Source organism: Trachypithecus francoisi, unplaced genomic scaffold (assembly GCF_009764315.1).
Source record: "Trachypithecus francoisi isolate TF-2019V2 unplaced genomic scaffold, Tfra_2.0 Lachesis_group16, whole genome shotgun sequence".
In the NCBI taxonomy this organism is placed as follows: domain Eukaryota; kingdom Metazoa; phylum Chordata; class Mammalia; order Primates; family Cercopithecidae; genus Trachypithecus; species Trachypithecus francoisi.
The window spans coordinates 66496803-66521441 of NW_022681461.1; the positions used below are offsets into that span (position 1 = coordinate 66496803).

Genomic DNA, 24639 nt, shown 5'->3' on the forward strand with positions numbered 1-24639 from the left:
GAGGTAGCAGAGACAAGATGTTTTGTTTCCTTCTCTATAGAGTCATCCTGCTTTTCTGTGCCTCACAGGGTTTTCACCACCCCCTTACTGTACTTCAGTGCTGTCCATTAGTCACTTTGGTCAAAATTTAGTTGTTTGTTCATTGTTTTGGTCCTTTTATGTGTTGGGGAGCAAGTGTTAGCCACCTCTAGTCAGTCATCTTGCTGACCACAAGCCTGTGATACATTTTATTACAAAGGGGAATGTACTCTTCAGAGATGTTGTGAGGAAATATTTTGTAATGCAAGATTGTCCTTTAAAATCTAGTCAATCAAGATTGTTGTTTAGTGGATTTATCTTAAGGTTTCAGCCCCTGTCTAGGTGCATATTTTGTTGTTGTGTGTTGTCATTGTTCTTGTTATTGTTTTCTTGATCTTCTTGAAAGCTGGTTTAAGTGGGGGCAAATGTCCCATAAAATACTATTATTCTATTATTTGGAGAGGTATATAGATATTGTGGGTACCGAACGAGGGAAGGGGAGGGATCCTACCAGTTGGTGGGTATTCCAGTTATGATATAATCCCCAATGTGCATTCTAGGACTGGGGAACTACCACAGGAAGTATCCACTGATTCATTGTGAGATGGACCTGAGCTAAAACTGCATTCATCACCTGACTTCTGTAAACTCTTATTCTGACTGATAGACCACAGTGATATTTTGCATCTCCTGGAATTAATGTCAGTTTAGAACCAGTGTGCAAAAGTCTTTGGAAAGCATTTTTATTTCCTTGTCTCACTCAGTACAGTCACCCAGGTAAGATGTTATAGGCCTCTTTAGAGAAGGCTGGGAGGAAGATAAACGGTATAAATTTTGGGAAGTGTGCAGCTCCTTCCTCAAGGGGAAGATTCTGGTTCTGGGCTTCCAGGTACTACTTGTGTGATCGCAAGCAGGTTACTTAATGTCCCTGGACTCTATTTCTCATCTGCCACAGGGACCAGGCCTTGCCTAAGTGTTATTTAGCTTTAAGGTTCTGGAATTGTCACTATAAACTCACAGGCAACTCCCCCCAGGAGAGGTTGCTACTTTGATAGCCCCTGGCTACTGATTTTTGTGTGCATGCCTATGTGGAGTGGAGGGCAGGGGGTACAATTTGAGCATCCAAGACTTAATCTGAGTGTATATTAAATTGTCCTATAAATAAGAGGCACAAACCCACAGGTGAATTCAGGCTAGCTCAGGGCATCTGGCTGTCGATCACAAGTGCTTAGAAGTGTCCTTCTAACTATGTGGTAATGAAGCTTTTAGCTGAGAGTATCTTTGAAACTTTTTTTCTATTTATGGGCAGAAAAAAAAAAGGTAGTGAGGTGCAAAATGATGGCAACCGAGAGTGTACAGTCTAGGTGAGGAGCAGGGAGATGTGTGGCAGTGGCTGAGCTTCGCTGCGAGCGCTGTCCTGGGTTTATTTAAGACAACACTAGTAGGAATCTCTCCATTTTCATCCATGCTTGTCATTCTGCATTTGTAGCAAGTAGGGCAATTGACTCACTTGGCTGACGCAAGGCAAGAAAATAAGCATCTCCAGTTCCTTTCTGTTGTTTTTGGTTTTTTCTTTTTTTTTCCCCCTGTGGCTGGGAAGTAGCTTCCTGTTTGGAATAGAATCTGTAAGCTCAGGGGATTTAGTCAAAAATAGACATAAGTCTTATAATTTCTATGGATAGCTCTTTTTAATCCTCTGTCAGAGCCATCACCCAATTCTCCTGCCTACCTCCACCCTCCAAGTCCTGCCAACAAACTCACGCATGGGTGAGTTTTAGTCCCAGTGATGTGACAAGTCACGAGTGACCATCAGGAAGTTACTTCTCTTCTCTGAGCCTCAGTTTTTTTGTATTTTTAAAATGAAATTTTAATGATATGAATGAAATGATACTCTCTCAAGGCAGCCTGGGACACAGATAAATTGTGCGGATCAAAATTAGAGAACAAACAGAAGAGCTTTAGAAAGTTTGAAAGTGATATGAAAATGTCATGTTTTTCTGCCTTATTAATATCATTCTGATTGTTTTAAAGGACAGTCTTTTCAGTAAATGTTTTACTAAAGTATTACGTACATACAGAAAGTGGAAACCACATAAATGTGAAGGAAGATGAATCTTTACAAAGTGAATTCACACATATGACCAGCACCAGATCAAAAACTAAGGCATTCTCTGCACTGTACAGCCCCCCTGTGTCTTCTTCTAAGCCTTACCAACCTTCTCCCCAAGGGAATTATTTTTTCCACTGCTTCATCCAGTGTAGGTCAGTTTTGCTTTATATATGAAATGAACTCTTCGTGTCTAGTTTCTTTCACCTTTTCCTCTTTCTATGAGATATTCCTCCATTTTGTTTTGTTTTGTGTAGTTGTGGCTCATTCATTCTCAAAAATATTTTATTGTGTGTGTAGAATTCTTTTCTACTGCTCATAGTCATTTGACTAGTTTGGCATTATTCCAAATAGTACTGTAATCTTACACATGTCTTTATATATGCTTTTTGGTTGAGTGCATATTAGGCATGGAATTGCTGGGATGTACTGTATTCCTATGTTCAACTTAGTGAATACTTTAATGTATACTTCCAGTTTTCTGAATTTGTTGAAGCAAGTTTTGTTCCTAGCAGTAGCCTAGGAGAGTTTCAGTTGTTCCACAACCTTGATGACTTAGTACTTACCTTCTTTTTAATTTTATATTCTAATTTTATTTTGCCATCCTGCTGAGTAATATATCATTGCTAGTTTAATTTGCATTTTTCTGATAGTGAATGAAGTGGAGATTCATTGCATATTGACCTTTTGAATATTCTTTTTGATGAAGTGCCTGTCCATATCATTTGCCTATTTTCCCTTTTGGTTATCTGAATTTTCATCACTGATTTGTAGTTGTTTATGTATTATCTTAGTCTGTTCAGGCTGCTATAATGAAATACCAAAGACTGGGTAGCATATAAGTAGCATAAATTTATTTCTCACAGCTCTGAAGGTTGGGAAGTCCGAGATCAAGGCACTGGTAGATTTGCTGTCTGGTAAGGGTTTTGGGTTCACCTTCTACCTGTGTCTTCACTTGTTGGAAGAGACAAGGAGTCTCTCTTGTGTCTCATTTATGAGAACACTAATTCCACTCATGAGAGCTCCACTTTCATGACCTAATTAGCTCCCAAAGGCACCACCTTCTAGTATCATTACCTTGGAAATTAAAATTTCAACATACAAATTTGGGGGAGGGGATACACAAACTTTTAAACCTTAGCACGTCTTATACATACAATCTCTTGTTGGCTAGAGGTATTGCAAATATATTCTGTCATTGAAAGTTGTCTTTTCATTCTATGGTATCTTTTGATGAATCTGTTTTAATTTTTGTATAGTCCTGTTATTCAATTATCTTCTTTTGTGGTGAGCACTTTTAAGAAATCTTTGCCTACTGTCATAAAGATGCTCCCCTATATTTTCTCCTAAAAGTTGTTTTGTTGCTGTTGTTGTTTTTCTTTTTTCATTTAGATCTGCAAACCATCTGTTTTGATTTAGGAGTACAGAGGAAGTTAAGTGTCAAGATTTATGTTGTTTAATATGGATATTCGACTGATCCAGCAGCATTTGTTGAATTCTTTCCCACTCTGAGTTTTTAAATCTATAATTACTGATTTCAAAGGGATCATTTACTATGTGAGCTCAAGAGAAACATAGTTTGTTTGCATGAGAGACAGTGTGTACCTAATATATGTTAGAAACTTAATGCACATAATCTTATCTGAGCCTCGGAACAACCTTGCAAGCATTGTATTATTATTCCATTCTGTGGTTGAGAAAACTGAAGCTTAGAAAGGACAAGCAATTAACTCAAGGTTAAATAATGAGTAGCAGAGCTACGACTCAATTTTTTTTATTATTATTATTTTTGGATTCCAAAGCTCATGTTAGCTCTTTCTTCTTCAAGTATGTTGGTGACAGCATTCATTAGAACTGTGGAGGCTGGGCGCGGTGGCTCAAGCCTGTAATCCCAGCACTTTGGGAGGCCGAGACGGGCGGATCACGAGGTCAGGAGGTCGAGACCATCCTGGCGAACACGGTGAAACCCCGTCTCTACTAAAAAAAATACAAAAAACTAGCCGGGCGAGGTGGCGGGCGCCTGTAGTCCCAGCTACTCGGGAGGCTGAGGCAGGAGAATGGCGTAAACCCTGGAGGTGGAGCTTGCAGTGAGCTGAGATCTGGCCACTGCACTCCAGCCTGGGCGACAGAGCGAGACTCTGTCTAAAAAAAAAAAAAAAAAAAGAACTGTGGAGACTGAATAACCAATGAGTTGAAGATATTAGGCTATAATCAACTCAGCTGTTTTAGTAACCAAGAGGAATAATTTTACTGAAGACATTTATAAAGCGTAGTTTTTCCTTGCCCTCAGTAACAATCATGGTTAGTAATGGTCAGTCATTACTTCTTTTCACTGGAAGTCTCTCTAGATCTTTGCATATTCCATCCTAGCTCTTAAGACAAAGTGAAAAGTAAATATTACCTTCCCCATTTGACAGATAAGAATATTGAAGGTCAAAGAGGCCAGGTGACTTATTTAATAAGCAAGGCCAAATATCTAAATATCCAAATAGCAAGGTCAAATAGGGGTAGAGAAGGGCCCAGCACTTATTTAATTACTTCCTCACCTATGATCACCCCTTCCCACTGCCAAGATCATAGATCTAGATGACCATTATTGTACTTCAGGGTTAAGGCCCATTAGACCCTGGGTAGCCTCCTCTTATTTCATAGCTTTTTGGTTGGAGTCTGTTATTATCCAGTCTAACTACTGCTCAAGAAGAATAAACTACTCTTATAGCCCTCCACCAGGGAGTGTCCTGCTGTTTTTAGCCTTTCTGTCACCGTTGAGAGGCTCTGGGCGCCTTCCTTCACTTGTCTTCCACACATTCATGCCCCAAAGCAAAATGCTGAATTTGAATATGCAGCTGATGTTGCCTGTCACCTCCTTCCCAGACACAGAACTGTGTAATTGCAAAAATTGTTTCATAATCCTCCTCAATTAAACTCCTGACAACCTAATTTTAAAGACCCTATTGGATTTTTTACATTGATGCTCTTCTCCTTCTTCCTTCTTCCCTCTTCCTCTGCGCTCTCTAGTAAGACGTATATTACCTTTACTCCACAATTGAAAATTAGAAAATAGCTTCAGCATGACAAGGGACTATAACATTTTCTTTTGGTATTTCTTCCTTATTATTATGAGCTACTCAAGGAGGCTGTGACAACATGTGAAGAACTGAGAGAAGGAAAAACATGTTATTAAAGCAATGTTAGAAACTCAAAGAGGGTAATGATTAAAAGCTAAATATTTATCGGGGAAAAATAGTGAACAGAGTGAGTCTGATGGCCAGTTATAATTCATACTAGCACATCCATAGTATTTCTGAGGCTCCTTTCAGTGGAATCTCAAGCATTCTGACACCATTGAGTTGATGTATTCATCTCTTATAAATACCACTTCTTTAACACACACACACACACACAGTCACACACAGCACAACTAAAGAACAGTGCATCATCAGAAACGTAAAAAAAACAGCTGTTTGTCTTCTCACTTTAGTCTGTGGTCTGTGGAATATACGTTTTGTGAAGTCACAGAATTACTCAGACACCCAATACAATGTCAAAGAAATGCCAAAGAGAAAGCAAAAGGCATAAATAAAAGAATAATGCAGAACTCCAATTTCATTTTCTTCATTTCATCTGTACTTTTAAATACATACTCCTGGTAGGCAAATGGGAGTTATGGATTATAGCTTTCTATTTTAACCTAGATCTGTTTTTCTTCCTCTCTCCTTGGCACTCGATTTGTATGATCTCCCTTAAAATGCCACTGGCCCCACACTGTATTCCCATCTTAGGCAAAACCTCCAATTAAAATCAGCAGGGAGTTTGCTTGAATTAGGAACCCCAGCCTGAGCTCCCCAGCCAGGGGGTTCTGAAAGGGAGATGTGTACCTTTGAAAGCACTGATGGAAAGCCCTGGGTGGTGGAGGCTGTCCTCGAAATGACGAGCGAATCCATGCTGTGTCACCAGGAGACCTGTCAGGTTGCCAGAAATTCCTGGCGGAGGCAAAGACAGAGCCTGCAGGGGGTCAGCTGAGGTGTTTCCATGGTCCAGAGCCTCTTTCTCCTCCAGTCGGGGGTTTAGAGGGCAGGGAATAGAGAGCATGGGCATTGAGGGAGTATTGGGTTTGGATCCAGGAATCCTGAACTTTGCTCTGCTACTCCCATGCTCTGTGACCAAGGTGAGTCACAGTCTCTCTGTGGCCTTCAATGCCCTGATCAGTGGGATAAAAATCACAATGGAATCCTATCTCCTGGGGCTGATGTGAGAATAAAGGGGTAACTGCCACAATGTAGAAAACACTTAAGAAACACTGATTTTTTTCGACCTCAGCAACCAAGTCTCTGAGTTCAGGCCTGAACATGAGAAAGACGAGCATTTCCAAGGTTTCTTCTTGAAGGTTCCCTGCTTCTAATGGTCAAAACTGCTTTATTCAGAGCCATTGTGAGTACCTATCAATCAGGCTCCAGGGTTTTCCTGTTTAGAAATGAAAATTCAACTTCCTTCTTTCTCCTACTTCCTCCTTCCTTCTCTCCTCTCAGCCCCCTATCAGAATGAATTGAAATCCCATCCAACAGAAAGATGCTGATTTGGATGTATTGCATCTCAGCTTTGGCTGCAGATGGAAGATGCTTTGGATCCTTAGGGACAGAGTAAAGCACTTTAAAACCTGCTCCTCCCTGCCTCACACTGACTGGCTTTCAGTGGGGCTGTGTCAGCCTTTGTGAGACCCTCCCTTCTGGAGCAGCCTATTAAGCTGCTTCTCTGTTGCCAGGGTTGAGGCAGGCTGTCATCAACTAGCCTGGGAAATGGTATGTGTAGATCTCAGTCCCTCCTATCCCTGATCCCCAGCGTCTCCCTATGCACTTGTCGGGAGCCCCAATTATCTGTGAGTGGAGGAGAGGGACCCTGGCAGATCCAGAGGAAGCAAGGAATGTGATAATAGGCCCTTCACAGGTGCAAACTTTCAGTATTTTTCCATTATTTCAATATATTTCTTTTTTTGTGTCTTGCTTTCTTCTTATTGCTCACCTTATCATTATAATTTTACATTATGATACCTAGAAGAAAGTGCACTGATGCCAGAGGTAGAGAGTTTGGTATTTGAATGTGGGGAGTACCTTTGTGATCTCAGTCAAGTTATCTCACTTCTCAAGGACTCATTTTTCTTTGTCTGTAATATGGAGGTGGTTTCATGTGCTATTCAGGGAGACAGTATGAAGAACCTCCAGCACTATGCCTGGTATACAGTGAGAACTCAATAGTTGTAAGTCACAGATGCCCTCAGCTGGTTTAGGGCACTGCCTGCAATTGAACCTTGCAGAGTTTATGGCTATCCATGATAACTACTGAGAGAACTGGCTGGAGATGGAGAAGGTATAGGAGATTGATTTGATTGAGGCTTTTTCCTCATTATTGCAATTTGCTTGTATTCCAAAGAAACACACACACATACAGACACACACACACACACACACACACACACAATGAAATAAGCTTTTTTTGGTTCTAATCTCAAAATGAAATATTGAAAAGCAAAAGAAAGTTTGTTGACCTTGGGGATCAGGAATCACTGGTAACATTGCATTACCTCTCTGCCCCCACTGTCTCTGCAATTGGCCTCTCTAGAAAAGGAGGAGAATGGACAACTAGCCCACCCTCAAGTGGCCCATCCAATAGTTGAATTAGGACCCCCAGCCTGGGCTCTTCCCCAAATCTGTGAGTTAACACAGATGATGCCTTGGCTGCATCTCTGTTTCTATCCGACCCACTCTAATTTCATTCCATCTCATCTTCCCTGTCCAGTGTCTCCTCCACAGCCTCTCTCTGCTCATTTGCTCCACATTTCCCCACCATCTCCAACACCAAGTCCTTTTCTCCACTTATCACCCTTCCCCACTCTCCACCTTTCCCCTCTGTTTTCTTTCCTCTTTCCCTCAGCCTCCTGCTCCCTGCTCCCCGTGAACACCACCTGCTTTCTAAGTCCTCTTGCTGTATCATTAATGCCTTCTTTGATACAGCCCACAACTTCATGATTATTCTGAGGTCAGGAGATGCAGGTGCCATGCAGCTCGCGAATGTATCTCAGAGGCCCTCTGTCCCCAATTCCTCCTGCCTGACAGGGCTGGAATCCTAATTTGCCATTAGCCCCGTTGCTTATTGCAGCATCACCAGGAACTTTCATCTTTTTATTTCCCTCACCGAGGATTCTGAGAGTTCAGCTACAATGAAGCATTGATTCAAGGAGTGGGGGCTGTGGTCCTTACAAAGGGTCCCAATGATGAGACACGAGAAAGGGGGCGCTCTACGGGGTTATAGAATGCCTTGCAGATGGGAACAGAGGAACTCTAAATGGGGTACTGTCCTGTCACTTGGAGAGGGAGTGACAGGGGCAAGTGTAGGCCATGTGAAAGAGGCATTTTGAAATGACACTCTCGTCAGATGGAACCACGCAATCAGGGCCGTGTGGAGGGCCCCTGCAGCTCACAAAAATATCAGATGACTCATACCCAATATTCAGTCAATGTTATGGTTTGGGAGGTGGGAGCCACAGAGCTCATTATTATTCTAGCTCCGTTTCCTGAAGGCTGGGCCTGCTGCTGTTCTCCAGGCTGTAATAGGATTGGTCTCACGAAGCAGAAACTGGGGAGGCCTGGAGCTGTGTGGGTGGATGGTACGGAAAACGAATACTGCAGTCCCGAGGGGAGACAGAGAAGTTTGTTTTTCCTTTTTTAAATGAAAACTAGCAAGAAAAATATGAATATTCTTTATGCATTCATTCATCAAACATTGATTCACTCAGCAAGTATTTGTAGAGCCAGGCCCTGGGCTAGGTGCTCAGAGAAGGAGGGACCTCTCCTCTCCAGCCTAAGAGCCTGGAGGGGAAACTGACAAAGAAACGAGGGGTTTCAATACAGTGTTTTTGATACTGTCAGGGAGGTTTTATCGCCAGGGCCGGGTAGTTCTGTGGATTTGAGAAGGAGAGGGTTTCAAGGAGCCCACTAATTATTCCGCCATTTTCTCCCAACTGATAAGCAACTCATTGAAAGCAAAGCATGCTGGGAAGCCATTTCAACAGTATCCATTTTCAAATGGATATAACAAAATGGTTTTCCTCAAACTCCAGAGCGATAGTGAAATCCCTGAGAGTGTCTCAATACCTTCAAAGGAAGAGCTTATTCTCTGGGATAAGAGTACTTTTTATTATTACCTTTTCCATAATTGCTCTGTGCCAGGCTCTTTTAAGCACTTTAAATATATTATCTCACTGAATCCTCTCACCAGCTGCCTAAGATGGGCTTTATTATCCTCATTTTAGATATTGATACTGAGGCTTAGAGAGATGAAGTGACTCGATCCTGGTTATAGAATGCAGCTTTGAACTCAGCTCTGCTTGGGCCAACAACCATGTTTCTCAACATTAGGCTCTACTGCCTAATTAGGCTCTTGGTGTTTGTGGTTTGGGGATTGTGGCTCATCAGTGGAAGTGATAGAATAGATGGATTGTTAGCATTTCCTACCACAGAGAGTACAATGCGAATTAGCTTCTGTTTCTACTTTTATAAAATGGAGATCAGGAACCACTGAGAGCATCATTATCATCATCATCATCATCATCACCATCACCATCACCATCTCCACAGCACACAACAGCCTGAAGAAGAGTGCTCTTGACTCTCGCTTGACCGACAATGCAAACAGCCACAGCTGTGAGCCAGGAGACTACTCTCTGATTGTTTGACTCTGAGTCCATCCTTTCACCTCTGAGCTTCCATTGCTATGTCTATAAAATATTGCTGACAGTCCCTTTGCAGGAATAACAACTGCTAACTTTTATTGAGCTCTTAATAAATACCAAGTTTGAGGCTAAGCCTTCACATAAAAATTCATATAATCCTCACATAGCTCTGTGTGGTAGGAATGATTAGGAAGGTGAAGAAAACTGCCCAGCATTACCTCAGCTTGCAGGTGGAGAAGTCAGGATTTTGAGCTGTGTCTGACTAACCTCAAGTCCCAAGGTATTTTTAGGGTGTTGCTGTGAGGCTCAAGCAAGAAAATGGGAGTGAATATACCCTGTGCAGGGTAAAAAGTGCTAGACACACAAGGGATTATTGGTAGCATGGAAGACAGCCAAAGGGTGACTTGCAAAGAAAAAAAGGAAAGATGAGAGGCCTTTAAGCTGACTGCCTTGCATATTTGTTCCTCCTCTGATGCTGCTTCTTATCTGATGGAATATCTGTCTTCATTAGAACGTTTCAGTGGCTGAAATCAGGTTATAGACTTTGGTATCATTTATAGTGTTGAGGGCCTGTGAGGAGGGGCCCAGAGGCTGCAATAGAAATGCAACTGAATGGAGAATTTGGAGCTCTGGAAAAATGCAGGGAAATAACCCCTTTCTTTTCTTTTCTTTCTTTCTTTCTTTTTTTTTTATTTATTTATTATACTTTAAGTTCTGAGATACATGAGCAGAATGTGCAGGTTTGTTACATAGGTATACATGTGCCATGGTGGTTTGCTGCACCCATCAACCCGTCATCTACATTAGGTATTTCTCCTAATGCTATCCCTCCTCTAACTCCCCAACCCCCAACAGGCCCTGGTGTGTGATGTTCCCCTCCCCGTGTCCATGTGTTCTCATTGTTCAACTCCCACTTATTAGTGAGAACATGCGGTGTTTCGTTTTCTGTTCTTACATTAGTTTGCTGAGTATGATGGTTTCCAGCTTCATCCATGTCCATGCAAAGGACATGAACTCATCCATTTTTATGGGTGCATAGTATTCCATGGTATATATGTGCCACATTTTCTTTATCCAGTCTATCATTAATGGGCATTTGTGTTGGTTCCAAGTCTTTGCTATTGTGAACAGTGCTGCAATAAATATATGTGTACATGTGTCTTTATAGTAGAATGATTTGTAATCTTTGGGTATATACCTGGGATTGCTGGGTCAAATGATATTTCTGGTTCTAGATCCTTGAGGAATCGTCACACTGTCTTCCACAATGGTTGAACTAACTTATACTCCCACCAACAGTGTAAAAGTGTTCCTGTTTCTCCACACCCTCTCCAGCATCTGTTGGGAAATAACCCCTTTCCAACATGTTCTGAAAAATCACCATGAGAATCATGTAAGACCATCAGTAGGGAAGCACTACATGATTTCTAGAGTATGATAAAATATAATTTGTTTTTGTTGAAGTTGTTAGATGTTACACACCCTCATGGGACGAATCTGTAATGGGGGTTGAAACATGTGGTTTAAGTTAAACAAAATAATCCCTAAGATCTTTTTCATTGCTGATTGTTTACAATATGTTGTCATCCAGAAGGGGTATTTGAGTCTAGACACTTTCATTTCCTGAATCACACTTCTTTGGGACTAGTGTATAACGGAATCACAGAACTGGAAGGACCCCAAAGAACATTTACTCCAGTCTGTTCACTTTGCAGATGAGGACATCGAACATTAGGAAGGTAAAGTACCAGGTCTTGCAGCTGGTTTGTGGCCTTACGAGGAGCTACAATGTAGTTCTTACGTTTATATTCGATGCCCTTGCTATTGTTGCTGCTCTGTCCAGTCCTTTCATCCTTTGGGCAGCTCCACTTCGCATTATCAGTTGGATAACTGTAACTCACAGACCCACTCATGGTGGTTAACCTTCTCCATTTTTCCTCTATCTCCCAGGACAATTCAGCAGTGGCTTGCAAGGGTCCAGTCGCTCCTCTACTGTAATGAGAATGGGTTTTGGGGAACCTTCCTGGAGAGCCAGCGGAGCTGCGTGTGCCACGGCAGCACCACGCTGTGCCAGCGCCCCATCCCCTGCGTGATAGGCGGGAACAACAGCTGCGCCATGTGCAGCCTGGCCAACATCTCCCTCTGTGGCTCCTGCAACAAGGGCTACAAGCTGTACCGAGGCCGCTGCGAACCACAGAACGTGGACTCGGAGCGCAGCGAGCAGTTCATCAGCTTTGAGACCGACCTGGACTTCCAGGACCTGGAGCTGAAGTACCTGCTGCAGAAGATGGATTCGCGCCTCTATGTCCACACCACCTTCATCAGCAACGAGATCCGCCTTGACACCTTCTTTGACCCTCGGTGGCGCAAGCGCATGTCCCTCACTCTCAAGAGCAACAAGAACCGCATGGACTTCATCCACATGGTGATCGGCATGTCCATGCGCATCTGCCAGATGCGCAACAGCAGCCTGGACCCCATGTTCTTTGTCTATGTCAACCCTTTTAGCGGGAGCCATTCAGAGGGCTGGAACATGCCCTTCGGGGAATTTGGCTACCCACGCTGGGAGAAGATCCGTCTCCAAAACAGCCAGTGCTACAACTGGACTCTTTTGCTGGGCAATCGGTGGAAAACATTTTTCGAGACGGTCCACATCTACCTACGTAGTCGGACTCGGCTACCTACCCTACTGCGAAATGAGACTGGCCAGGGCCCCGTGGACCTGTCCGATCCCTCCAAGAGGCAGTTCTACATCAAGATCTCGGATGTGCAGGTGTTCGGGTATAGCCTGAGGTTCAACGCCGACCTCCTGCGCAGCGCGGTGCAGCAGGTCAACCAGTCCTACACACAGGGAGGCCAGTTCTATTCCTCTTCGTCGGTGATGCTCCTCTTGTTGGATATTCGGGACCGAATTAATCGCCTGGCCCCTCCTGTGGCCCCGGGGAAACCCCAGCTGGACTTGTTCTCCTGTATGCTGAAACACCGCCTGAAACTGACCAACAGCGAGATCATCAGGGTGAACCACGCCTTGGACCTGTACAACACGGAGATCCTCAAACAGTCGGACCAGATGACAGCCAAACTCTGCTAACTCGGGACTCCTTGCCATCGACTTTCCCTGTTGTTGTGCACACACAACAGAACAAAATGAAGCAAAACAAAACAAAACAAAAAAACCCACAAAAATTTGTAAAATGTAATTAATATTCAAAGAAAAGGAGGAAAATCTTCATTTGTTGGAAATGAAAACATTCTAGCAACTGTATAAAACCGTTGGGCATGTTTGTTATTTCTATACTCTGTCATGAAGAAGGGTCTCAGCCTTTTGTGGCTCATTGAGGGAGTTGCTTCTTAGGCCTCAGGTGCTGTATTGAGGGGGGAGAAGGGAGAAAGCATATGCAATGAATTGTAAAGATCTCTGCTGTGCAGGTGCTAAGATTAAACACTAAAAAGAAAGAGAGATATATGTAATGTACAACTGACACTGCCATTTTTCCTTTTTGGAGGAAATGGACATAGATAAAGAAGATATTTCTTCGGTTAAGATTTCTTCCCTCTTTATGCTTAATTCCATGTGTGTGTGTGTGTGTGTGTGTGTGTGTGTGTGTGTGTGTGTTTTCTCTTCTTTTTGACTCTTTCTCACACAGGGGTGGGGATACAGTGACAATGCTATCTTACCCATAGGGCATCTTTCATTCTGAATACACTAAAACTAATGGAAGCTGGCCAGTAGGTGGGATTAGGAAGGGGTCCATTCACATAATCACAGGACAATAAGTAGTTTTGGATATCAGCTCATCAAACTCCTTAGTTTGAGAAATAGGCTCAGAGAGGAATGACATGCCCATCATTACACCTAGAGTTACTGCCGGAATGAGGGCTTGAACCTCACTTTCTGACTCCTTGGCAATGCACCTTCTTCCAAATTACACTGGCTGCTTTTGTATTTTCTCCTTCAACGTAGTTGCCAAGGGATTATTTTTTTTTTTCGGTCTGAGGTTGTTTAGAGAGAGAGAGAATGTGTGTGCGTGTGTGTGTGTGTGTGTGTTTGAAGAAATTTCTCCTCTCCTGCTTTCTAAAAAAAAAAAAAAAAAAAAAATTGTTAGATTTCCCAGAAATTCTTTCTATATTAAAGGTAAAGTTTTAGTTTAAATAAAATCAGTGACCAAAAAACAGGGTAAGTTTTAGTATTGCGTTGGTTTGCCAGACAGACTTCCCTAAGAAATATATATATATATATATATATCTGTCTCCTTTGATAATACACATGCGCATCTACCACCTACACCCACTCCCCTTCCCCACACACAGAAATATAAATACTGCCGCTTCCTTGGCATCTGTGAAATGGTGAGAGGCCTTATGAGGGTTAAATCAGGATGATAGACTAAGAAAGACAGCTTTAACTTGGGGGTTACATCGGTTTGAAAGACTAACAAAGACAGCTCATTTGAAAGCAATTCTGTAAAGGATTTGATCAGACATCACTTCTTAGTCTCCAGAAACTCTGAGTTCATCTTTTTGTTAAGGTGGTACTTGCAAGAGGTGCTTCCTGAGCACCTGGATCCTCATTTCTGCATTGGCAGAGAAATGCAGAATCACAAAATTTCAAGGTTGGAAGAGAAAATAGAAATACTGTGATCTAAACTTCTTCCAGTGCAAATCTCTTCATCATTGGGAAATCACCACTATTCACTGACTAGATCATACCAGGGACAGGGAGCTAGCTAATTAGCTGTGTCTTCCACTTTCTTTGAATTATTAACATTATTTCATGGAAGAAGAGTAATAGCTCCCACTCCAGCTTGTGTTATAAACCAGATCTAATTGGAATATCCTTCCATACTTTGACCAGCTTTGCATACTTTCACCCACTGGCTCCAGTTCTGCAATGTGCATTTCCTTCTTATGGTAATGTCCTCCTAGGTAAAATACAAAGACCTATCTCAGAGGTTATTGAAGTCTGTGTTAGCAGGACACAAAGTGAAGACCATCCCTAGTGTAGCTTATTTTAAGATGAAATAATAGGAGGATTTCAATGCATAGAGGCAAAGAATTATCTACTTTGTCTAAGTGTGTCTGGGAAGAAGATTTTTTTTTTTAAGAATGGTAAATTCCAACTTTAATATTTCAGGTTTTAGTATGAATTAGCATATGTTCTATACCAACTTTCAGAGTGTGGCATGCACCTTACACTGACATAGGTGTTTAGCCTCAGATTTTGAGAAAGTTCAATGCTCACTTAGGTTGAAAATCCTTTATGCCAGAGGTCACATCACAGCTTATCCATCAAGCATGAAATTTAGAAGAAGGCCAGTCAATGAAGAAACATTTCTTAAACACCTAACAGGTGAATGGGACATGTCAAAAATACATAGATTTGAAAGGAAATCATTCATGTTTTTGTGCCAGTCATACACTAATGAAAAAGACAGACACATAAACCAATTTAAGAAACAATAGTAATTATAGTTTACCATGATCAGTGCTTTCATGCAGTCAGGCACACAGAGGGGAACACTGAAGGAGGTATTAACTCTTGGTGGGGTTGGAAAAGCCTTTCGATAAAGGACTTCCTCATTCTAAGTGTTGAAAAATGATCAGGAGTTGGGCAAGTAGAAAAGAATAGAGTGACCAAAGGAACAGTGGATGCAAAAACAATTATAAAGTATAAATATGCATTGCATATTATATATATATAAAGTATAAATATGCATTGCATATTTAAGGGTCAGTTCCAATAGTGATTTTAACAGGTGTTACTTGAAATAGTAAACCTACCAAAGAGAGTGAGGATTTTGACTCTATATGAGAAGTGGAAACAATTATCCATAATCTTTACCATTTAAAGAATGAATTTAAGACTGATTGTTCCTCAGTTCCCTCCCTTTCTTTTCTCCTTCATCTATACCTTCCAGGCACTTCCAAAGACTCCTAATGTAAAAATCCCTTGTATTTACACTGCACTTTACAGATTGCTAAGCAATCTTCATATGCAGTGTGCTACTTAATCCTTATCACAATTCAATTAGGACCTTCAATCTGAGTTCTTTTCCAGACTTCACCCACTGCAGGTGTGGGAAAAATTTTTCCCTTCAGCTTGAAAATATTAACTCAGTCACTTCATTTTACAGAAAGAATACAGCATTGTCTAATGACTAGAAAGGTCAGAGAAATAGAACAATTTTCAAGGAGCGAGAAGGATTTAGACATCAAAATATTTATTCTATGGTGACAAAAAAAAATAATTTGCTATGAAAGGACAAAAAGTTGTGTGGATTTCCAAATGTTTCCTGCTTGGGTCTGGCTGGCCCTTTGAGCTAATAAGGTTCCCCTCTAGCTGGAAGAGAAGCCTGAAGCCTCCAAGTGATATTTTAATTCAATTAGTGTCTTACCAATTTGATGCAGCAACCAAGGACCTATGGTGTCTGATTAATATGCTGATGCTAAGACACAAGAGTGAACAGAATGCCCATTTGGATAAGGCCTGGCAGCAAAGCATGGCATTGCTATGGAAACCACAGAAGGACATTAATTAGCTATCAAATAAAATCATTGGAAAATTCTGGACCCTGGCACATCTGCCCCCTTCAAAGAGAAGGGCGAGAAGAGGTCACACTAACAGCAAAGCTCCCTTAAGTGATTAAAATCAGAGTTACACAGAGACTACATGTTGCAAAGAGGAAGAAAGGTGGGGGAGCAAAGGAGATGAACACAATAGGAATGAGTCTTAGGGATTATTCAAGTCCAAGAATATAATTTGGAATGTGGAGTATCTTGTTGGGTTGTCTGTACTGTAAAATGATCCAAATGACGAATATGTTATCCTATACTCTGTTCTGTAGAAAGAAAATGATGATAATGATACGGATCCATCCACTAGATGGTGATAAATGATCCGGGGTAGAGACCGTAGAGTCCAAGACTGAGGAGTGATTAACCCCTAATATACTAGATGCAGATCCTGTAAATTTTAAGTTAATAGAGAAAAAAAAAATGAAAAGAAGGCAATAAAAGACAACAAAAGAATCATTAAAATAGCTTGACACATACAAACAGGTACAATAACAAAATTTACTATACAGATAATCACAATAAATGTAATTGGATAAAACTTGTCAGTAAAAAACCAGAGACTACGAGTTATAAATTTAAAATTAGATAAAGGTTGAAAATAAAAGAATTGACAAAAACGTGTTAGACGCATATTGACTAAAAGAAAGCTAATGTAGCATTATTCATGGCAGTCAAGATAGATTTTTAGGAAAACTACTTTATTAGAGTTACAGAGGATTAATTTACCAGGACAAATGGAGAGAAGGCTGGACAGGTGGAATTACAGACTTTTAGGGCTAAAGAAGATGTTACAGATCTTTAAAACTCTAACTTTTTAAATTATATAATTTATATAAAGAATTTATATAAAGAGATATTTATACCAAAAGTTATTCTTGAAGTTTGAACACTGACCATGAGTTTAGTCCTCTTTTTACTGTCTAGAAGTAAAAGGTTTTCTAGTCTAATCTTCTAGTTAGTATAAGAATTAAGGATCAACCCCATGATATTTATACTAATGGGTTACTAAACACTCTTTCTTTCTTCATATCTATATAGATATACACACATATATATGCTGCCAGATCATATATATATATATGAACATATAATTTCTTGTTACCAAAATTTTATACATAGACAATTTTCCAACTGAGAATCAACTAAATCCTTGGATGTTCATAATAATCTTAGGCTGAGTGGAGGTCAGTCTCTTCTTTAGAACTGCATATCAGTGACTCCAGCCTTAGCAACTCTGAAAACATAAAAGGAGGAGGCTGCCTGAGTAAACTCTTGTCAATATTCCTTCTCTCTCTAAATTGTTATCAGGACCTGCAGTTACACGTGTGATGCCATTCCTTACTTTTCAGTATTGGATCTAATTGTCGGCATTTGCAGTCAAATCACATAGTATATTCTCTCACTACTTTCTCTTAGAACCCTCACCTCTCAGCAAACTCACAAATTGACATGGATGCAAGGAATGCAATGGGATATATTTGAACCAATGAGTGGGAAATAACATCACGTTTATTAAATAAACTTGTCACATAGTCAATTTGGGGGAAATTACAATTCTCTTTAATTTTAATTAATTTGAGGAAAGTTACAGATTTCTTTGAGATATCTGAAAGCTCTAGGCTCCTTCCCAATAAAAATGTACCTTCACATACACTTTTGAATAATACTTCACAGATCCCTTAACAACTTTTCTTGCACATTCTGGAATGCTACCAGTCTTGGGTGAGTGCCTCTGATCTAGTCTAAACCATGAGTTTAGTTCCCTTTTCAGTATTTCATCCATAGTTTGAACTAGGACCACTTACCAAGTTAATATAGCTTGCGTAGCACCCTCCTGCCCATCAGGGGAGGCAGTCTTTATATAAAGATAAACATCTTCATAGGAATGGTAGTTATGGTCACTTTAACAAAACCCTGAAATATATCATAGAAGCACATATATTAAGTAGATATATTATTTGTAAGTATTATTAACTGAAAGGAAGAGGCTTCTAAACTGGCAAGTAAAGAGTTAGGCTAAAGGATGAAGAGGAACGCCTTGATATATATATGGTATAATCAGTAGACAGAATCCAGATCACTGAACCTGGGATAATGGTGGGCATGAGGCTTGAAGGAGACATTGTGAAATCAGTAAAAGAAGAATATCTGCCAAGTAGCTTGGAATAAACAAATAGGTTTCATGAATCACAAGTCGAGTTGCTCTCTGATCGAATATTTGACCTCCACTCCCAACATCCCTTGCTTAGTAGGTGTCTCCTGAAACTGTGTTGATTCTACTCAAGAGCCAATCTCTCCCTAAGGGTGGTCAATGAACCTTTTCAACAGTTCAGGCTTCATAGTCTTCATGAAACTTCTAAATGGAGATATTTATCCCAGGCCAGGAAGAAAATGGCCTGGATAAAAATTTTAAACAAAAGCTACAGAGCTGATGATGGGGAGAAAGAAGGGAAGCCCACACTGAAAGTCTGAATTTTGTGCTGATGTCACCAGAGATGACTGTGCTTTCCCTGTCTAGTGATTCCCACAAGCTTTAACCAGGGAGCAGAGATTGTACTGACTTTGCCACAGGCCTGAATACATAAGGAGATTGTAGTGCTGTTATAAATTAGGGATGATTATAAACACTGCCAAGGGTTTGTTAATTATATGGTGTTAATTGTGTAACACATAATTATAAATTAATAATAATGTCACCTCACATTTTGTGAGTGCACAAAAGTATTCTGAGCTTAGAGACTAGACCCAGGTTCTGGGTTTTTCCTGAATTTTCAGGCACCTACGGAACCAGAATTAGAACTCAAATTTTCTAATTCTGGGTTAGTGATTTCACCATTACGCTCAACCTTATTCCTGACATGAGAAAATAACAGGCAGCATACGGCTGTGGCTAAGAGCACACATTTCAAGACAGGAAACAGGACATAGAACTTGGCCATATACCATCTGTGTGATTTGACTGAGATATTTAATCTCTTTTGCTTCAAATGTTTCTTCCGTAAAAAGGAGATTCTTAATAGGTCCTGCCTAAGATGGGTGTTATAAGAATTAGGTACTTTTTAAAAACCTAGAACAGTGTCTGTCATGTAAGGAGCCTAGCTATTTGTTAAATAAATGGCACAAATAAAAAATATAATTTTGGTAAACAGATAGACAAATCAATCTTAATAATAAACTAAAACCAGTTGAGGTCATGGCACTAGGGAGAGCCAAGCACTACAGTAAGAATTTGATGTAAGTTATTTTATGTGCTATGACAAAATACTTAGACTGAGTAATTTATAGGCAATAAAAATGTATTTTTCACAATTCTAGGTGCTGGAAAATCTAAGATTAAGGTATCAGCAGATTCAGTGTCTGATGAGGGCCCGTTCCTCATAGATGGCCCCTTCTTGCTTTGTTCTCCTCATATGGTGGAAGGGGCAAGGGAGCTTGAGCTTGTTACAAGGTCACTAATCCAATTAATGTGAATGTGGGGTCATGACTTAATCACTTCCCAAAGGCCCCACCTCTTAAAACTGTAATACCCTAAAACTTGGGTATTAGGTTCCAAGACATTACTTTTGGAGGAGAATAACCAACGTTCAGATCATAACATCTTATTTAACTTCATGGCAACCCAGTGAGATGGGTCTAATTAACATTTCAGTTCACACACGAAGAAACTGAGACTTAGAAAAGTGATGTAATTTGACTATGGCCATGCAGCCAAGTAATCTGACAGGTGGCCATGATGGAATTATGATTTGTCAGTCTCCATAAAGAGGTCTTCTAACTATGCCACATGCGATTTCCTCAATAGATACAAATAAATCCTCTAGAAAGTTATCTACAAGGCTAGCTCAGACTCTAAAGGCATCTGGCACCACACCTTTAACACAGAACCGTGAAATCCCTCCATGAGCCAGAGTCAAGTGTATCTGGATAGTGTTAAATGTACTGACACCTGGAATCACAGAGCTTCTGCCTGTTCTGGAGGGCAGGTTTTCCATCTGGAAGAGTGTGGTCTGACTCAGAGCACTGATGCATTTCTTACTCCTTCTCAAACACCTCAGGGAAGTCTACTGGCTCCAGGTAGGGCTGCCAGCTCTCTCTGGCAAAGCAGTGTTGACTATGCATCACTCTTGTCTGGGAAAGAGTGGTACTAAGGCAGTGAAATGGGCAGACACTGAGCAGTGGCATGGGTAATTGAGATCAGGAGATGAAAACTGTAGTCTGTTCCCCAACACTAAGGCACATAATGAAGGCCCTTGATCTCCACCTGAGCCAGTTCCCACATTTCATCATAGTGGGTAGAGCGGGAAAACAGTCTGGTCCAAGCCCCCTGAAAACCTTTCTGAGGTACATTCAATGTAGACCGACATAGCTTGAGGAGATTTTTAGAATGAATGAGGAGGGAGAATGACTTCTGTAGACAGGAAGTGGGGTCCTGTGAAGGCATCATTGTCCTTGTTTAGCATCCTCTATCATTCTACTTTCTCGTATTATTTGTGTCTCTCTGATCCCAAAATTCCCAGAATTTTTATCCTTGACCATAACATGTGAACCAATTTCCCGTCTCTTGCAGTGGCACTGAAATTTTTGACGGGCAGAATGAAGACACTGTATCATAATCAGAAAGTTTAAGTGTTTATGAAAGCATTACTTCTACAAGTGATGTCTCCCGAAAAGGGAAATATAAATGCCATTTTCTGCCCTTCTAGGTTCAGTCAGGTCTTATGATTCAGCACAAATTGATAGAAGAGGAAAAGAAGGCATATAATTTTTACTGAGCTTCTGTGATGTCCCAGGTATTTAAAATGTATATTATTTAATTCTTACAAATCTCTAAGACAGAGTTGTTATTATTTCCATCATACAGATGAGGAAACCAAGGCACCAGAAAGGGCTGGTAACTTCAGTTTTGCAATTACTGATTTAGCACAAGTGGTAAGACATGAGGATGATATGGAGTGGTTAGCAGCAGGGGGCCAAAGGCCTGAAGGGGTTTACCTCTTGGTTCTGGTCTTCACAAACTATGTGGCCGTGGAAAGTTACTAAATCTCTGTAGCCTCAGTCTCTTCATCTGTCATATAGGTAGAATAACTCCTACTTCATCTTGTTGGCATGAGGACACATCTTTTGCCAGGGAGTCATCGCTTACATGAGTTAGTGCAGTTAAGGCCCTGTCTATAACTTCCTGGCACCTAGTAAGCATTCAACTGAAGTTAGCTTTCATTATTCCCTTGAGCCAGGCATGGCTCAAGACCAAGACTTGGAATCATTGTCTCTTGAAGTTCCTTGGCTTTCCCTATTCTATATGTGTCTCCTCTGAAATCCTCTCCAGTATAGGAACTGAGTGGAAGAGTTAGAGATAAATCTCTGCCTTGCAGAAGTTCACAAGTGACCAACGACAAAAAATGTACTTTAAACTCAAAATGGCAGCAGGGTACCATCAGAGGAGACATCATTTTTAAATAATAAAAATTGAATCTGGGATGAGCGCAGTGGCTCACGCCTGTAATCCCAGTACCTTGGGAGGCCAAGGCAGATGGATTACCTAACGCCAACCAGTGAAACCCCGTCTCTACTAAAAATACAAACATTAGCCTAGCATGGTGGCACATGCCTGTAATCCCAGCTACTCAGAAGGCTGAGGCAGAAGAATTACTTGAGCCCAGGAGACGGGGGTTGTAGTGAGCTGAGATCATGCCACTGCTCTCCAGGCTGGCCGACAGAGTGAGACTCAAAAAAAAAAAAAGAAAGAAAGAAAGAAAGGGGACCTGGAAATGAGAATGAAAGACTAAATTTGTAAGGGAAGGAGCTCCCAGTGACTGTTCCCAGTGTCCTCTCCCCTGACAAAGCTTCCTATAGCCTCAACCCGTTTCAAGGCAATCAGGGATGTTGCTTGGCAACCCCACCAGGAACAGTGGAGTGAGTTCTGTCCTAGTAGCATTAAGGGTTGCTACTGCAGTCCTGAAAAGGCCCAAACTTTCCTTTAAAACCCCTCCTCCAACACAGGGGACACCAGCAAATTGGAGGCACCTGGGAAGAGAGTCCTCTGAGGGGTAAGGTTGAAAATAAGGCAGATAAAGGGGAAAATAATCCATCTAAATTAGTGGAAAAATGTAGAGAAAATATTATTTTTATTTTCTTCAAGCACTGCAAAAACTTGGTGGGTTAAGAGAGATTTGCCGAGCCAAGAACTTGGTGAGTCAGCTTCATTGAATTTTGATGTGTCAATTGAGGCCAGCAGGACATGCCCAGTGTATTAGTTCATTTTCACACTGCTGATGAAGACATACCCGAGACTGGGAAGAAAAAGAGGTTTAATTGGACTTACAATTCCACATGACTGGGGAGTCCTCAGAATCATGATAGGAGGTGAAAGGCACTTCTTACATGGCAGTGGCAAGAGAAAAATGAAGAGGGAGCAAAAGTGGAAACCCCTGATAAACCCATCAGATCTCGTGAGACTTACTCACTATCAAGAGAATACCACGGGAAAGACCATGATTCAATTACTTCCCCCGGATCCCTCCCATACATGTGGGAATTTGGGGAGAAACAATTCAAGTTGAGATTTGGGTGGGGACACAGCCAAACCATATCACCCAGTTGCCAGCTGAGGTAGGCAATCACTCCCAATAGCTGCAGCCTCTTGGTTACCACCCACAAGTTCAATCTCAAAGTAAGATATGGAGAAAATATTACCCCTAGTCGGTAGAGACTGAAGGTGTTAAAGTTCAACTCTATGTTCATTCATTCAACACATTTTTTTTGAGGTGTGTAGTTCAGATAGGCAGTTGGGCATTAGTTTTTAAACGTGATACATGTTAAGGAGAGGGAAGTTTAAGATGCTACTGGAGTGCATAACATGGACTCTTAACCTAGACTGGACAGGGAGGGGAAGGTTGCAGAAAGCACGAGAGGATCTGATGTTTAATAGGAGTCTTGAATGATAAGTCAAATTGAATGAAAAGAGCAAAGGAAGCATTTTTCCATGGGGAGTACACAGCTTAGGCAGTGGTCCAGTCCAGCTGGAAATGAGAGAAGTGGATGAACTGGGGATGGGGACACAGAGTATGAGTAGCAGAAGATAAGGGTATTATGCAGTCATATGATGAAGTCTTGCAAGTCATATGAGGATTCTGGACTTTATCCTAAGAGCTACTGGCAGCCATTGTAAAATTTCCAGCATGACAAAATATAATCAAATGTACCCAGCATCCAGTCAGCCTTTCTGCTATCCCATCCTACTCTATTCTTGTACCCAGTATTTGGATCCCTGCTCCAGTCTCTTGAACTCCTTGATTTCCTTCTTAGTTTCCCTGTCCCTGAAGTAAGGGAACTTTGCTAGTTTTTTGCCATATCCCCACTCGTTCTTTGATGTATAGAGTCCTGCTCTTGCACATGAGCTTATAGCATCCATTTACCTTTCATTCCTTCTGTCGTTGCCTGTTACAAGACTATCAGTTATAGGGTTTATCCCTGTCACCCATTTCCAAGCACTATTATGGCTGCCCCTGATGCTGTTTGATTGGATTACCTTTCTGTTACTCACTATTATCTTCATCCTCCCTACACTAGGTAAAACCCACTGAAGTAGTTATCTTCCCACACACTGTAGCAGCTGTGTGTGAACCCACTACTTGCCTGGGAACTGATCCACTCCAAAAGACCTGTCTCATTTTGAGTTCTGTCCAGAACAGTGATGACCCAAAATATTCATCCTAACCATTCATCTTTTTAGAATAGTGGCTAAGCACACTGCTTCTGGAGACAATTTCCCTTGTGAGTGATTCTTGGCTTGCACTATGACTTACTGGGTGAACTTCGACAAGTCAGTTCATCTCTCTGAGACTAATTTTATTATTCTTACATGAAGATATTGTTGCCCACCTTTTGGGGTTGTGGTGAAGATTAAAAGAGACTATGAAGAGAAAATATCTGGAATAGCACCTTGCACTAGTAGGAACAAAATAAATACTGGTTCCTCTTCACCCTTCCTCTGAAAGCACATTATCTGCACATATTTCTGGTTTTGATCCTTATAATGCCTTTCTAAAATTGGAGGATCAAAGGAGATTCTGTATATAAAGCACAGACATATAGTAAAAAAAAAATAAATACAGCTAATATTATTCATTATTATTATTAATGAAACAGCATACCCCAATTGAGAGATTAACTGTGTCTTATTTTCTTGAATACAGGCTCGTGATTAATGAAC

General features: G+C 41.0%; 1 protein-coding gene across 1 annotated transcript in view; it reads left to right on the forward strand.

The window, feature by feature from the left end:
* The window catches only part of BRINP1 (BMP/retinoic acid inducible neural specific 1), a 200838-nt gene extending 187438 nt beyond the window's left edge, over nucleotides 1-13400 (forward strand). Inside the window, 1 exon segment of the mRNA XM_033237641.1 lies at nucleotides 11802-13400. Within this exon segment, the coding sequence (XP_033093532.1) occupies nucleotides 11802-12942 (1141 nt within the window). The 3' untranslated portion in view covers nucleotides 12943-13400.
* The last annotated feature ends 11239 nt before the right edge of the window (nucleotides 13401-24639 follow it).